Source organism: Heloderma suspectum, chromosome 2 (genome assembly GCF_057233095.1).
Source record: "Heloderma suspectum isolate Gila_16-S chromosome 2, 16-S_ref, whole genome shotgun sequence".
NCBI lineage: Eukaryota > Metazoa > Chordata > Lepidosauria > Squamata > Helodermatidae > Heloderma > Heloderma suspectum.
This window is the reverse complement of record NC_139459.1, coordinates 211540076-211554435: the sequence shown is the minus strand read 5'-3', so window position 1 is coordinate 211554435 and position 14360 is coordinate 211540076. Positions and strand designations below refer to the sequence as shown.

Genomic DNA, 14360 nt, shown 5'->3' with positions numbered 1-14360 from the left:
CTATGGAACAGACTTATGCAATTCGCCCCCTTCCATGTTAAATGTTCTTTCAGCTGCATGGGAACTGCTCATAGACCCACAGTACCCATGCGGTTGGAAGAACAGGTCAAAGGCATCGTAGGGCCAAACTACTTGAGACAGTGGAAGAGCTGTGATTAGGTCTCTTGCAGGATTTTTAGAAGTTGAAAGCAACTGTGGGACAGGGATGAATTAGATTGGGGCTGCAGGGCAAGGAAGACCCCCCCCCCCCCGGAAGGCGCTGTTTATCTTGTGGAGGAAAACGTGCAGGAATCCATGTTGGTACTAGAATGTTTTCCCCTGCGGGGCAAGTAGCACCTTCAATGAGACAATTTAGATCATGGAAGACAACATGGGGGGAAACCGTTAAGCCTCCCTACCCCACCGTCATGACTCCAATCTGATTCAGTCCCTCACCCCCAGCCACATAGTTAGGGGTCTGTTTGCTTTTTTAAAATGGGCGATCCAATCACGGATCTCCTGCCATCTCCTCTAATTGTGCCCTCATTTTGCCTTTCATATGCGGCAAGGCTTGGTGGGGTTTTTTTACAGGAAGTCTGGGAGCACTTAAGGACTCTCTAATCCAGAAAAAACATGAACCAAAGGCTGAAGGTTAAAGCTGGACAAATGCAGATTAGAATAAAGCAACGGGAATTTATCTAACAGAGAGTCTCGTTAACCCTTGGATCTTCTCTGTAGCTGCCACTGAAAAGCTGTTTTATCCAAATGCACTTCAGCACACCTAATCTGTTGCCAAGAAGGAAGGGGTCTGATCGCGCTGTGCCGAGTCTCATTGAGATGAAACTTAGTGCTATCCCCTGGCCTTAATACGAATGAATCTGGTGTAACAGAAATCTGGAATAGGTTGCAGCAGAACATGATGAAGGTTTGCAGATACCGCCACACCCAGAGTGCAATCCTGTGCAAGTTTATGCAGAAGTAAATCCCACTGATTTCGACAAGATTTACTCCCTTGTTTTTGTGGGTGTAGGGCTGCAGCCAATGTAGGACATATCTAACAGGAAGGAAAGAGCAAAATCTTTGGGAGAAAATGAACACTTTCCCCTTGCTGGTTCTCCCATTGACCAGTGCTCTCTCTCTCTCTCCCCCCCCCCCCCCCGCTGCCCTGCCTTGGTCCCCTAGATCTGCCAGCACCATGTTTGATATTGAGTGGCGTGGTCGCCGTGTAGCCCTCAAAGCCGGCAACGGCAAATATATCTGCACCAAGAAGAATGGACAACTGGCAGCTGTCAGTGACACAGTGGGTGAGTCTTACCTGGGGATGAGTTTTCTTGTTGCCTCAGTTCCAGAGGCTCAGGCCAGACAGACCAAGAAGCATGGCCTGTGTGTTGTCATAAAGCAAGGGGCAAGGAAGCTGTGGCTCTCCAGGTATTGTTGGTCTACGGATCCCTTCATCCCTGCCCACTGGCCATGCTGGTAGGGCTGATGGGAGTTAGAGTGCCCACCAGTTCCTGCGGCCTCATTGAAAATGGTGGCTGCGAGGGTTGGGAAAGCCTAAGCCACGCTTGCTAGGCATCAAGAGAGTGCCTAGATGAAGGGGGTTGAACCTCTTTCAGCCCAAGGGCCAAATTCTACTGAGAAGAAGCTCTCGGGGGCCATGTTCCAGTGGTGGGTGGGCCAAAGGCAAATGGGGTGGAGCCAAAAATATAATCATATTTTAGCTTCAAATGCTTCCTGCCAGTAACTGAGCCCTAGGAGAGGCAGTTCAACCTTTTAGAATGGGGAAAAACTGCACAAAAGGCACAAAATGATTGGTGGTCAGGGTAAAGACAACGTGGCCAGGAAAAGGGGGTGTGGCCATCTGGGGAACCCTGGGGGCTGGATTGGGACCCCAGGAGGGCCAGATTTGGCCCCTGGGCCTGAGGTTCTACACCCCTGACCTAGATAGTAGTGTGCTTTAGGGAATTTGGAAGATTGTGAAGCAAAAGCAAGCTGCCTGGGCCTAGAAATATTTGACAAGTGCAGCTGTAGTTGCACAGATGGGGTGTCAGAAGTTGAGACAAGAGAAATGGCTGTGTAAAAATGGAATAGGTCCAAAGAAGCCATTGGGTGGGTGGAGTGGAGGCTATATGGAGAATGATGAAGTGTGGCATTTGCAGGGCAGTTGGGAGGAAGTCACTATTTTGCTAGAGACAAAATTGCAGAGGATAGTCAATAGTGAAACCACAGTTCCTCAACTGGAAGTGGAAAGGAGCAATGACAAGCAAAAGACGATGGCCCTCTGGGACATGGTTATAAGTTCCTCCAACACACTCTGGAGGTCAGGAGAACAGATGGCCATGGCCAGCTCCCCGAAACATAGGCCACTTTGGAACCGGCGCAGAGAAAGATGATGACACACCTGCCCAGTACAGCCTACAGCTTGCATGTGCACCTGAGATGAGTCCAACAGCAGAAACGCCCCTCTGATCAGGCTCTGGTTTTAGCTGTAGCTACCAATTTGGTATACCAAAGCAGTATGAGAGATAATGGGTGAGCGCTAAGCTGAAATCACTTCCATTGCAAAATAAGGAGTAATAATTGACATAGGTCACCCAGGGATGGGAAGAGACAGGATTCTTCAGCATTTGCAACCCTTGGGATTCAGGATCAGAAAGGTGCAGAAGCAGCCAGCCAGGATTGGCATCAAGAGTAGGCATGGTTGAGCACCTGCCAAGGGCCCACACCCAAGCAGGGGCCCACTGACAAGAGCCCCCTGGACTTGCTCCTCCTCTTCACCATTGCAACTTGCTTGTTCACCTGCCTCTTGCTCTGGCCCAGACAACGGTGGTGGTGGTGGTGAGATGCCCCTGCCTGCTTGCTCAGTAGCTCTTTGCCTGTCAAGCAAGCAGGCGGCAGCAATGATGAGGAAGAGAAGGAGGAGCAAGAGCGGGTGGTGTCAGTGGTGGTGAGAAGGCAGACTCACTGAAGGAAGGGGCCCATTGAGGGTGTCTTGCTCGAGGGCCCTCAGGAACCGGGACTGAGGCCAGCCCTGACCTCAGAGACCTGACTGGAAGGAGGAATTGAAGACAGACTGACCCTACTTATAAATCTCCCACCACAAAGCAAACACATGCAAGTGCAGGCTCCGGGAATCCATATGTGGCTGGCACAGCAGTCCTGTACTCAATGAGGCGAAGGTCTGGCTCAAATGTATTCACCCATGCACATTTTGGATTCCTAGCTCTTCACAGACACAGCAGTCACATTAGCCTCAGAACTCACTGACCTGCAGTTATCTGACTACAGGGGAGGATGAGGAGTTTGTTCTCAAGCTGATCAACCGACCCATCCTGGTTCTTCGCGGGACGCATGGCTTCGTGTGCTACCATCGCAACTCCAACTTGTTGGATGCCAACCGTTCCGTTTATGATGTCTTCCATATCGTCTTCAACAATGGTGCTTACCAGATCAAAGGTAGTTGGCGACACACAGGGAGATGGGGGGGTGGGGGTGGAGTGAGATCGCGAATGTTCTTCATAGTGAAATAATTTTGGATGATATGTTGAAGGGATGCTACATGCACATTCGCTTTCCAGATGCGAACACAGGCATACCATCCTTCCAAGCTTCCCTGGGGCCCAGATGTTCCATCCTGTAGTTAAGCACAGCCATAGACACCCAAAACCATCAGAATACTCACTCTCTCTCCACCCCATTGCAAGTTCCTGGCAATTTCCACACAACGGCCCACTTCTCTTTCACACCCAATGTATTGAAGCTCCCTGTTCCCCATAGTCTGATTCTGCTTCTTTTGGACCAGCTATGCTGGCTGGGGATCCTGGGGGTTGAAGTTCGACACATCTGGAGGGTGCCAGGTTGGGGAAGACTGTTCTCGACCCTCTGCCAATTCTGGGTCAACCTAAATGTTGTGGTGGCACACTCACTTATTTAAGCCCAAGCCTGTCCTAATCACATATAAAGCAGAAGGGTGTGTGTGTGTGGGGGGGGGGGATGTCTGATTTTAGAGAGGCACATGCCTGAGGGGAGCCGAATCCTCCTCCCTACAGTCTGTCCCCAACTTCATTTTTCCCTCAGTCGGGCTCTGATACTTGAAGTACCAGGAACAGCAGATGGTGGGAAGCAAGCCACAGAAGTGGGGCGAGTTCAACTCCTCTCATCCCTTTTGTACTTGACATCCTCACACCATATGCTTTATTTAAGCAAGCAGGCCTGCAGCCATCACATCTGGTTTGAGCCTCTGTGCATGAACTTTGCTTGCTCCAAGGCCTAATCCACATACCGTCATGTGGAGACAGTTCCCTGTGGCAAGGTTTGCAGAATGTTTCTACTGTGCTAGTTTATATGCATCCCAGTGACTCCTGCATCTTTTGTGCTCCTAGGCCTTGGGGGCAAGTTCTGGTACGTGGCCAGCAATGGCACCGTCTGCAGTGATGGCGAGATGTCCGAGGACTTCTTTTTCGAGTTCTGCGAGCGCAGCCGCGTGGCCATTAAAGGAAAAAATGGCAAATACCTTAGAGGCGATCAAGCAGGAACCCTGCGTGCTGATGCCGACATCCTGCACCGCGCCACTCTCTGGGAGTACTGACACACCTTAGATGCTCTAGGGCCCACCATGGTGGCCAAGCCAGCTCAGGGTGGACACAGAGGTGGGGTATGAGGAGAAGCATAGTGCTCCTACCTGGACTCCAGTGGCATTACAATACTCCCACACCTTCCATGGGAAAAAACCTGGCTGGGATGGGTGGGGGAACCTCTTCTGCTATCCCCTGTAGTCTTATCAATCTAAGCTTAGAAGCAGCACCCTACTAAACCTCCCAGGAGGGAGATACTATGATGTATCAGTCAGGATTAAAGTGATCGAGGCCCCATTTCAGAACCAGCACAATATGCCGATGACCATCTCTGCTCACTCCCTCCAGAACTATCACGTGTTGAAAGACCTCTGGCTTCTACCCATAATACTGTCAAAGCTCCAGACAATGTGCTGTAACAGAGGTGCCATCTACTCTGCACCTCAGTCAAGGAAGACAGAGGGAGCAGGGCGCTTACAGGTTCCAGGAGGTGTTGTAAATGTGGGAATTCAACTTGTTCCCTCTAGACACTGTAGCCTAGAGGTTCACAACCTGTCTAAAGGTGCAAAAGGTAAGGATTAGGGATGCTTATAGGGCCCAGTTCCTACCTTACTGAAGTTATGAGCGCTGCATGGGAGTTTGGGAACCCAAATCTCCCCCCTTTAATCCTGGAGAGCATAACCCACAGCACTTTCTCTGCTCTGCCAGTATCCTTCAGCCTGGGCTTGTTTTGTATCTGTCGCCCTCTTTACCAAGAGCTGTAGTTCTACTGCTTTCCTCACCCAACGTTCTGGCATGGAAATGGTAGGCTGAGGGGGTTTTGTGGATGTGTGAGGCCCAGCTGCTGCTGCTTCTCCTACTCCTGCTGCTGACAAATGGAGGCCACATGTGGAGATGGAAGCTGGATGCAGTTGAGCAACCAATGCAGTCAGGAGGGAGTTGGCAGGAAGAGAACATCTTCCTTGGGGTGGTTCAGCCACAATGAGCTATTTAGGGTAAAATACTGGGGCAGTGGGGAGGTGGGAGGATTGAGCTTTGGATTGGGCTGGAAGGATATAAGCAAAAAAACATTGGAGGAAGGGAAATTGGAGCTAGATTAGCCAAGGGCTTCACAGGAAGACTGGGGAAGGATTGGAGAACCCTTGCTGGGACTGGAGAGGCCTGAAAGTCAGGACTCCCCAGGACTCTGCAGCCCTCCAAGTCACGCTCGCAAGGCCTACGCCTGTCTGGCCTTCAAAACTGCTTCTATTCTACTGTTGCTCTGAAGCCTCTTTCCACTCCACACTCTATAGTCCTTCCACAAATAACCCAGAAAGGAAGGAAACTGCCTCAATGGAGCTTCCTGTTCCAAACAGCTGTCTATGGAAGGCAGGTGACTAGGAGCCCCCTTCTACAGACCCCACTTCCCTTATTGCCACCTGATGCATCTGCTCTCACGATACTGGAAGGCGAGAAGGCCTTGCTCCAGGACAATGGGGTTGAGCATGTAAAGGCCTGTGAAATGTTGCTGGAAAGTTTTTGGTTTGCTTGTTTTAAAAAATTCTCACACAGCATTCAGCCCATTTGCAGAAGCCACCTCCCTTCTGGATTGTATGCTTAGTAGTAAAATGGTCCTAGTCCTGATCTAGTACCAAAGGTACAATATACCATTCCCATACAATGCATGGGAGACAGGAAACTTCCTGGGGGGGGGGGGTATCCTTTCCACCACTTTTTAATTCAATTTAAATTATTAATATTATTTATTTTTTTAAGAAAATGGATGAATATACTTCTGTGCTAAAGAGGGACAATGCATAGCTTCCAAATACAACTGATGAGGTGCTGATGCTGGTTGAATGGATACTAGTCTTGCAGGTCTTTGCATTTTTTCAAAGGGTTTCATGAGCATTCTGGCACTGAAGTGGTACCAGAGCGGTTATGACTGGGTTTGCATGATCATTCCGGCTTGTTGTGATTTCTTTAAGTCATATTGAGGTGCAATGCCTGTGGGCACCATCCTGAATATTCAAGCTGCAGCTTATCATGTCGTCCAAACCTGGAAATGTGCATTATGCAAGGGTTAAACAACCCTTGTTTAACATTTGCATAACCCACCGTCCCTGGGTTTGGATGACATGACAAGCCACAGCTATGGCTTGAATATTCAAAATGGCAGCCTGCCCATGCTGCAACCCATTGTGGCTTAAATAAGCTACAGTGGGCTGTTCAATCATGCAAACAGCCCAATTCGCTTCTTCTTCTACAGAGTTTTTCAAAAATAGAGATTAACAAAACCCCATGGAGGTATTCTGTACAAATATCCACGTACCTGGATCACAGCTGCATTGTACACATAAGTACTGTAGTTGTTACAGTGCCCAGAATAACTGAATCACGCATAGGTTTTTATTGTACTAAATATTTGATTTTTGTGTATACCTCCCTGAAATTGTGTTTTTGTTTTTTGGGGACGAAGGGGCAGTCTCTGAAGTTTTAAAATAAATAAATAAAATAACTAGGTAGAGGTTCACTGCCTGTATTAGTAGAGTGCAGGCCCTTGAAGACTTTTGTGAATAGCCAATTCACCTGCCTACACAGTGTTTGATGGTAAAACCCTTCTCATAGGCACCAGCAACAGCTAGATCTTACTGGGCCTGGACAGTTTGGCATTATTGGTGTGAGGCAGTGATTTCATCATCCACTGCCAGACTGTAAGGCCTTAAGCAAGACCAGTGCTGAGGATATGCAGTTTCTCCTGGGTACGGAAAATGTAGATGGGGCGGTTGTTGACACAGGGATGGCTATTTTTAATTTCCTCACCCTCCGATAGAAGTCAGTAGGGGGAAATTCCTTTTGCCAGGTCTGGGGCTGGTGTGCAGTTACACCACAGTTGAGGGTCTGGAAGAGGACATGGCACGGCCTACATGAGCTCCTCCCCTGTGCTATTCACAATGCAGTCCCATTTTGGCTGTCCTGCTGAAATATCTTCACTGGCGGCGTATTCCACCAGTGTATCTGTCATGGTGGTGGCATCTCTTGCATTCCACTGGCATAGCAAGGCTTCCACCAAATCCTATAGCCCCTCACATGGCACAACTCAAGTACAGGGTTGCTCTGTTGGTTATCTTTAAGGCAATTGGAGCCTGTTAGGCTGCGATCCTATGCATGTTTAGGCAGAAAAATGTCCTACAACTCCCAGCATTCCCCAGCCAGCAAGACTGGCTAGAGCATGCTGGGAGCTGTGGGACTTTTTTTCTGTCTAAACATGCATAGGATTATACCCTTAGTTATTTTTAATTGGCAGTTGTTTTAGTAATAGACCCGAAGTCAACATCCAGCATCTTCAGGCAGCTGTGCCCCAGTGGCGGCTGCCATTTAAAAACATAAGAAACGCCATGCCGGATCAGACCAAGGTCCATCTAGTTTAGCACTCTGTTCACACAATGGCCAACGAATCAGAAGTACGACATGAGTGCAGTAGCAACCCCCGCCCCATTCCGCTTGTACATAGGCTTACTGCCTCTGATACCAGAGGTAGTATATAGCCACAGGACTAGTAGCCACTGATAGCCTTCTCCTCCAGGAATTTGCCTGATCCCCTTTTAAAGCCATCCAAATTGGTGGCCATCACTACATCTTGTGGCAGCAAATTCCATAGTTTTAACTATGCGCTGTGTGAAGAAGCGCTTCCTTTCAGCTTTCCTGAATCTCCTACCAATCAGCTTCATAGGATGACCCCAGGTTCTATTACAATGAAGAAGTATGTCTCCCTACCCACATTCTAGACACCATGCATAATTTTGTACACCTCTATCATGTCTCCCCTTACTTGCCTTTTCTCCAAGTGAAATCATCCCAGCTGTTGTAACCTTCCCTCATAGGGGAGTTCCTCGTAGGGGAGTTGCTCCAGCCCCTTGATCATTTCAGTCATCCTTTTCTGCACTTTTTCCAGCTCTGCAATTCAGATTTCCCACAATACCCCCAGCAATGCTACACTGAGAGAAATTACAATGGCCACTACCAGCCATCCAGCAGTCAGTGTTGCCACTACCATCACACGGATCTACCAAGGTGGGATTGGGGGCACCTGCATAAGAATGACATATAGCATATACATTATTTTCACACAAGTGTGTGTGTGTGTAGGTAAACTATGTAGCATGCAGGAGCAGTACTTAATGAACAGGCCACACCACGCCCTCGAGCAGCCTTTCCCAACCTGGTGCCCTCCAGATGTTTTGGTCTTCACCTTCAAGCCCGGGCCAACATGGCGAATGGCTAGGAATGCTAAGACTCCAAAATACCGGGAGGGCATCAGGCTGGGGAAGGCTGTTCTCGAGGCAGCTCCATTTACACTGCAAATGTGACAGGATCCCGAACTTGGAAGAGGAAATCCTTGCGCGCCGCAGAAAGAGGGCTGGCGGTTGGGCTCTCCCTCTTACTGGCCCAGCTGGCCACAGCCCATATCAAGGACACTTCAGGGAGGACTCTGCAAGGAAGGGAAATGGAACAAGCTCGGACAGGGCCATATAAGGAGAAAATAGTGAGAGCACCAACAGCGCGTTCGTCACCGTGAGCGGCAAATCTGATCAAGCAACCACTGCTTTTTTCCTGTCCAGAAGAATCGTAACAACGGCAAGGACAACCTTACCCTGAAATGTGCAGACCTAAAACAGACTCTCGCCGAAGACGGTTGCATTTATCTGGAAGCGCCACTGAACTCAGCAGCACTTCCTTCCGAGTAAACATGGCTGGGATCGGGCTGCACGTCGCTGACCGGGGCGCGCGCGCGTGTGTTTCGTACGCTTACAGGGGCAGGGGTGGAGCCAAAATGCCGGCGTCTTCCGTGGCCAGAAGAATCAAAGTAGGATTCTGGCGCATAAAGGGTGGAGTAGGGTGGGCCGGAAAGCTCGTTGGCAATCCGTCTTGCAGCCCTGCCCCCTAAAAAGGCCCTTCTTCCCCTCAGCCCTGCTGCCTCTGTATGCAGGACTGTCCCGGACGCAAAACACGGATCTCCCCCTCTGTAGGTGTCCCCCGTTAGCCAAAACGTCGACGCTTGGGGCTGAAGCGGATGGGGGGGGGGGGCACGCGCAACAGCGATTCACGGGTTAACCAACCTCACCAGAGCTGCTGCAGAGAGAAGCGGCGACTCCCCCTAGGGGCAGCAGCGCAGCCGGGCGCTCCCAGCGGCTCGGGAGCCCCCCCCCCCCCCCACACTCCCCTTCATCAGCAGCGGTGAGCATCCTCGAGGGGATCCCCGGGTTTGGTAGCCATACCATTTCCCCGATGGCGGTCTCCTGAGATCAGACTGTGGGCGAGATCCAGCTATTTAATAGGGTCTACCATCAATACCTCCATGTCTTTCATCCTGCAGCAAGATCTGGTTCCTAAATGACAGAATGGGAACTGGGCACTACACCCAGTGCAGGTTTCACATTAAACGCCATATTGAGCCTCACATGTGGGTCAATGGAGCAAGGGAGAAAAATCAGGGCCGAGGCTATTTACACAGTATTATTTCTCTGCTTTTCCGAAACAGGGCAGTGGCACTAGCCCTGATCCAACATGGGTAGCTGGACAGGCCCCCACAACTCTCAAAAATACATGAAGTATATGCAGGTCTGCAGAGGTTCTTCGGCCACACTTTCACTTATTTTTTAAGAACCCTGACATGTAATTTAAGAGTTAAAATATTTCTGTACGTGCAGCATCTTCACTGGCAGGGGGCACTAGCCAAGGGTCAGCAGTGACACCAAAACGGACACAACTGCTGCACGGAGTGGCTTGTTTCAGCTTACCCCAAAGTACAACTGAATGTGCTATGAAGAACTGTAAAAGCAAGGGACCCAAGCACGATGCTAAAATTGAACTAGGGTAGGACAAGCAACAGTGCCATTATGCCTCAACCAAGTTTCTGCAAAGCTAAGGCTGCAAGCAACACAAGGCAGATATGCTCCCAAGTAAGTCCAACTGAATTTATTGGGCCTTACCAAGAGTAAGCATGCTCAGGAGTGTGCGGGAAGCAGCAGGAGACTCAGGCTGTGCATGAGCAAATGTGGAAAAGTATGACAGAGCAATCATTACCCGCTGAACACACATCTGGGTTTTTGTGCCCCTGCGGTCTCTGTGGAAATAGATTTTTGAAGTGCTACAAAAATATGCACACCTTGCTTGAGCAGAGACCATACAGAAAAAGAGAGGAAAAGAGAGGACTGTGTGTTCAGTAGGCAAGAAGAGCTCTTACCATATAGTTTTCCCAGGGACACAAGAATATCAATTAAGAGCCTAGGACTTGGATAGAAGTGGGTAGAAGGTATATTAAAAAATAGTTCTGTGAGCTTGAAAGAGCAGCAGCAATTGAAGTTTTAAAACTCAACAGGTTCCAGCATCTTTGTCACCTGTGTGATGATGGGAAGAGAGGTCCTCTCCTGATACTGTAGTCAGCCAGGGGTAGAGCATAGCTGAGAAGCATGTGTGTACATGAAGGTGCTGCTATCTGCAGCATGAGTCAGGAAAAACAGGCGACTAGTAGAGAACAGTGGAAACAGCTTCAGCTTTCAGCTGGGAGGAAACCTGGTGGTGAGGCTGTCAACCCCAGGCATGACAGGCGTGAGACACGTACATGCTAGCTGCACGCAGGGCATGCTGTGGCTCTCAGTGAAGCTGCTATGGCCCACTGCTGAGCGTACAGCTGAACTGGAATTACACAGGCAGCAGCTCAGCATTGGGGCTGCCTTGCAGGGACACCATTCCATGTGTGCAAATGAGAATCATTCCAGGGCATGCTGGCCCCTGCCGACAGTAACAGGGTAGTGCAGCCACCCAAGCGGACTCCACCCAACTTCCCTATCTGACTGCGGCTATGGAATTCCCAGCGCAGTGGATTGCAGAGGCCTGCTCCAGATCACTCCCGGAAAATTCAAGGGGAGGAGGGAAGGCAGAGGCACAAGCGCTTTTGTTGGACAAACCCCTCACGAGCCCAATGGTACATAATAGGCCGGGGGGTGGTGGGCTTACTACAGAGCAGCAATGGGCCAGCGCTCAATTTGGCAGTGGTAGCCATGGCAGAGAGGAGCATTCAGTCAACTCTTTTATCAGCAGCTGACGGAGAATTCTAATGAAAGCAAAGAGATGGTGACCTAGACATACTTACTGACTGGGACATTTGGGGCCTACTTCTAGTGGAGGGATCGATGTGAGGTTGGGTAGAGCCGGTTTTTCTGGGCTCCATTCCAGAGTTCTTTTGCCTGAACAATCCCAGCTAGACACAAAAGTGGTATGCACGGGTTAGCGACTCTCTCCAGTCTGGACACAGGCTAGCGGTGATTAAGACTCAAGGGGCTTATTCCTAGGGCTGCTTGCTTCATTAAGCCTCGTCTTATGCTTCTCCCCTGCTTGGGAAAGTGCTCCTCTCCACAGCAGCCCATGCTGCTTCTCTGAGCAGAGCATGCCTCTGAAAAGTACTTCTTGCTCCTGGCGGAGCCAGCTTCCACCAATCACGAAGGAAGCAGGGCTCGGCTCTCCGTATGTGCTCGGCCAGAATCCAATTAGGGTAGCCCTGCAGGGTGACTGAGAAGACCCAGAGACCCAGATCTGTCAGTTCCTCCGTTCAAGACTTGCTGAGCAGGAGGGGCGGTGCGTGTGTGTGTGGCGGGGGGGGGGGGAGGCGGGCAGCAGGCGTGCTCAAGTGGGTAATCGCAATTGACGCGACCACCGGCAGCCACCCAAACCTCGACGTTTCCAAATGCGCACAGGGGGAGGCCACAGCCAACCTCCTTCTTTGCGCCCCGCTCTTCCCAAGCATGGGACAGATCTGACTGGGTCCTTCCCCCCACCCCCCTTCCCACAGCGTTGCAGAACTTGCCTTTGGAGTGCTGACTGGCAACATTTGTTCATAAGGGGCAGAGGGAAGACGGTGACACTGCGTGACCCTTTCTGCAGGGACAGCTTGCCCCTGTGTTCATATTTATCCAGAGAAAGAAGAAAGGAGGAAGCTGTAGAGGCAAAAGCACCCCTACCTTAGTTCAAGACTCACCAAGCCCTGAATGGTGAGCATGCGCATGCACGCACGCACGCAGGCTCACTCATGCCTCCCTTCAGAAGGTCAGTGCCAACAGGCAGAAATGGGAAGCCCGATACATTGGCAGAACCCAGAATGGTTAAAGTGCTGGCTCTGCAAAAGGGGTAGGGCAGCACAGACAAAGCTTGAGGGCCCTTTCCTGGAGACAGATGTAGGGAAAGACATCTCACCCCTCGACTCGGCCATAAGAAGAACAAGGGCAAAGCAGGGCCATTTACTCTCTGTAGGATTCGAAATGCAGGTCTTCAGGAGGCAAAACATAAACGAGAATCTTTTATTGTCATGACTGCTCTCTCTTCATCCCACACTTCTCTTTTCAGGCTGACCTAATAGCTTCAGGGGGGACCAGTAAAGTGGGCAGGGGGGCCCCCCTCAAGGTGAAGATTCAACTGGAGGTCAGAGGGCAAATACGACATCAATTATTCCAGATCAGGCAACAGCAGAGTGAGCGCCTCTCTCACCCCTGAGTGTTGGAGCATTTCCTAATGGCATTTAGTGCCGGCCAGCAAGCGCACCGAATGGCTTTTCAATTATTCATTGGGAGGAGGCAGCTTTTAAAGTGGACACTGCATTAGCTCAGTGGGGAGGCGGCAGCCGAGGCCCCCAAGCTGCCACGGACCTGCCAGCCAGAGAGAAAGGAAGAGGAGATGCAGTCAGACCGCCCCGCCAAGAGGGAGGCTCTCATGGTGGTTGGCAGCTTTGCAAAATACTGGCACTTCCCCGTTAGACACGTGGCCTTTGGAGAAGGTGGGAAGGGAGGGTTAAATGTACAGAGAGAGAAAAACCAGCACATACAACCATGCATGAGTCCCCACCATGGAAATAGACAAGGAAGTTGTTTATAGAAAGGACAAATACTGGAAAAAGGAGCAAAGCGCCCCGTTAGAAAAAGGGGCACTATACTAAGAGCACCCCTGAGTTACTTATGCGTGTGACATCCTGTTTTTTTCCACAGTGTTCCCGAAGAATATGACACAGCTAGAGGCGTAGCCCTTTGTGTTGTTGTTTGGAGTGGACAAAACCCCGATTAAAATCACCAGCAAAACCTGCCCCCTCCCTCCCCACAGACGACTCACCAGACTCCTGCCTGCTACAGCAAAGCAGCCATCACTGAAAGCGAAAGAAGCTAAACTAGCAACGTCGAGTGCGATCCACAACACGCCACCCACACCCACCACGGCACCTTGTCGGCCATCCAAGTTACACACACGTACATACACACGCATGATGCGCGCACACACACACTCTAGCCGGACACTGCCTGCGCGTGAAACTGCCACGATGCACCGATCAGATCTGCTAGGAATAGGCAGGAATTCAGAACCCTGGGAAAAAGAAACAATCACATTAAAAGGGGGAAAGGGGTGGCAGCCAGGGTGGGGTGGGGACAGAAATTAAAAGGCTGAGCCCCTGGGCTTCTGGCCTCCAGAGTGAGCCCAATCAGGACCAGGGCTCACCCAGCTGGAATCCCGCGCCTCCTCCCTGCCATGCCTCTGCTTTGGCCCCTCAGTCAGTTCACAAGCTGTACAGCCAGCTGCTCCCTTCATCCCACCGGCACCAGACAGAGAGGACAGCGAAGTGATCCGAGGTGCGTCAAACGGAGAACCGCAGCTCGGTGCTCACAGGACTATGAGGCTGGGGTTGCGCAGCTCCCGATAAACGTGCAGAAGCTTTTCCACAGTCGCATCTGAATCATTCCCCAAGCACAGGCTGTCACGCAAGGACTGTGCCTCCTTAAGCAGCAT

The 14360-nt window shown here is 50.6% G+C and overlaps 2 protein-coding genes across 4 annotated transcripts in view; one reads left to right on the top strand and one right to left on the bottom strand.

The window, feature by feature from the left end:
* Positions 1-4567, top strand: part of FSCN2 (fascin actin-bundling protein 2, retinal) — a 27463-nt gene extending 22896 nt beyond the window's left edge. The window contains exons 3-5 of the mRNA XM_084837597.1: positions 1162-1283; positions 3268-3435; positions 4362-4567. Of these exons, the coding sequence (XP_084693723.1) occupies positions 1162-1283; positions 3268-3435; positions 4362-4567 (496 nt within the window). The remainder of the gene's footprint in view (positions 1-1161; positions 1284-3267; positions 3436-4361) is intronic.
* The window catches only part of FAAP100 (FA core complex associated protein 100), a 34144-nt gene continuing 20946 nt past the window's right edge, over positions 1163-14360 (bottom strand). The window contains exons 9-10 of one of the 3 annotated variants that reach the window (XR_014788210.1): positions 14073-14360; positions 1163-13940 (exon numbers count right to left, since the gene is read on the bottom strand). Coding sequence is in view for 2 of the 3 variants with exons in the window: in XM_084837594.1 (XP_084693720.1) it covers positions 13862-13940; positions 14239-14360 (201 nt within the window). In the remaining variant the exon portion in view is untranslated. The other 2 variants (XM_084837594.1, XM_084837595.1) reach the window with 2 other exon arrangements.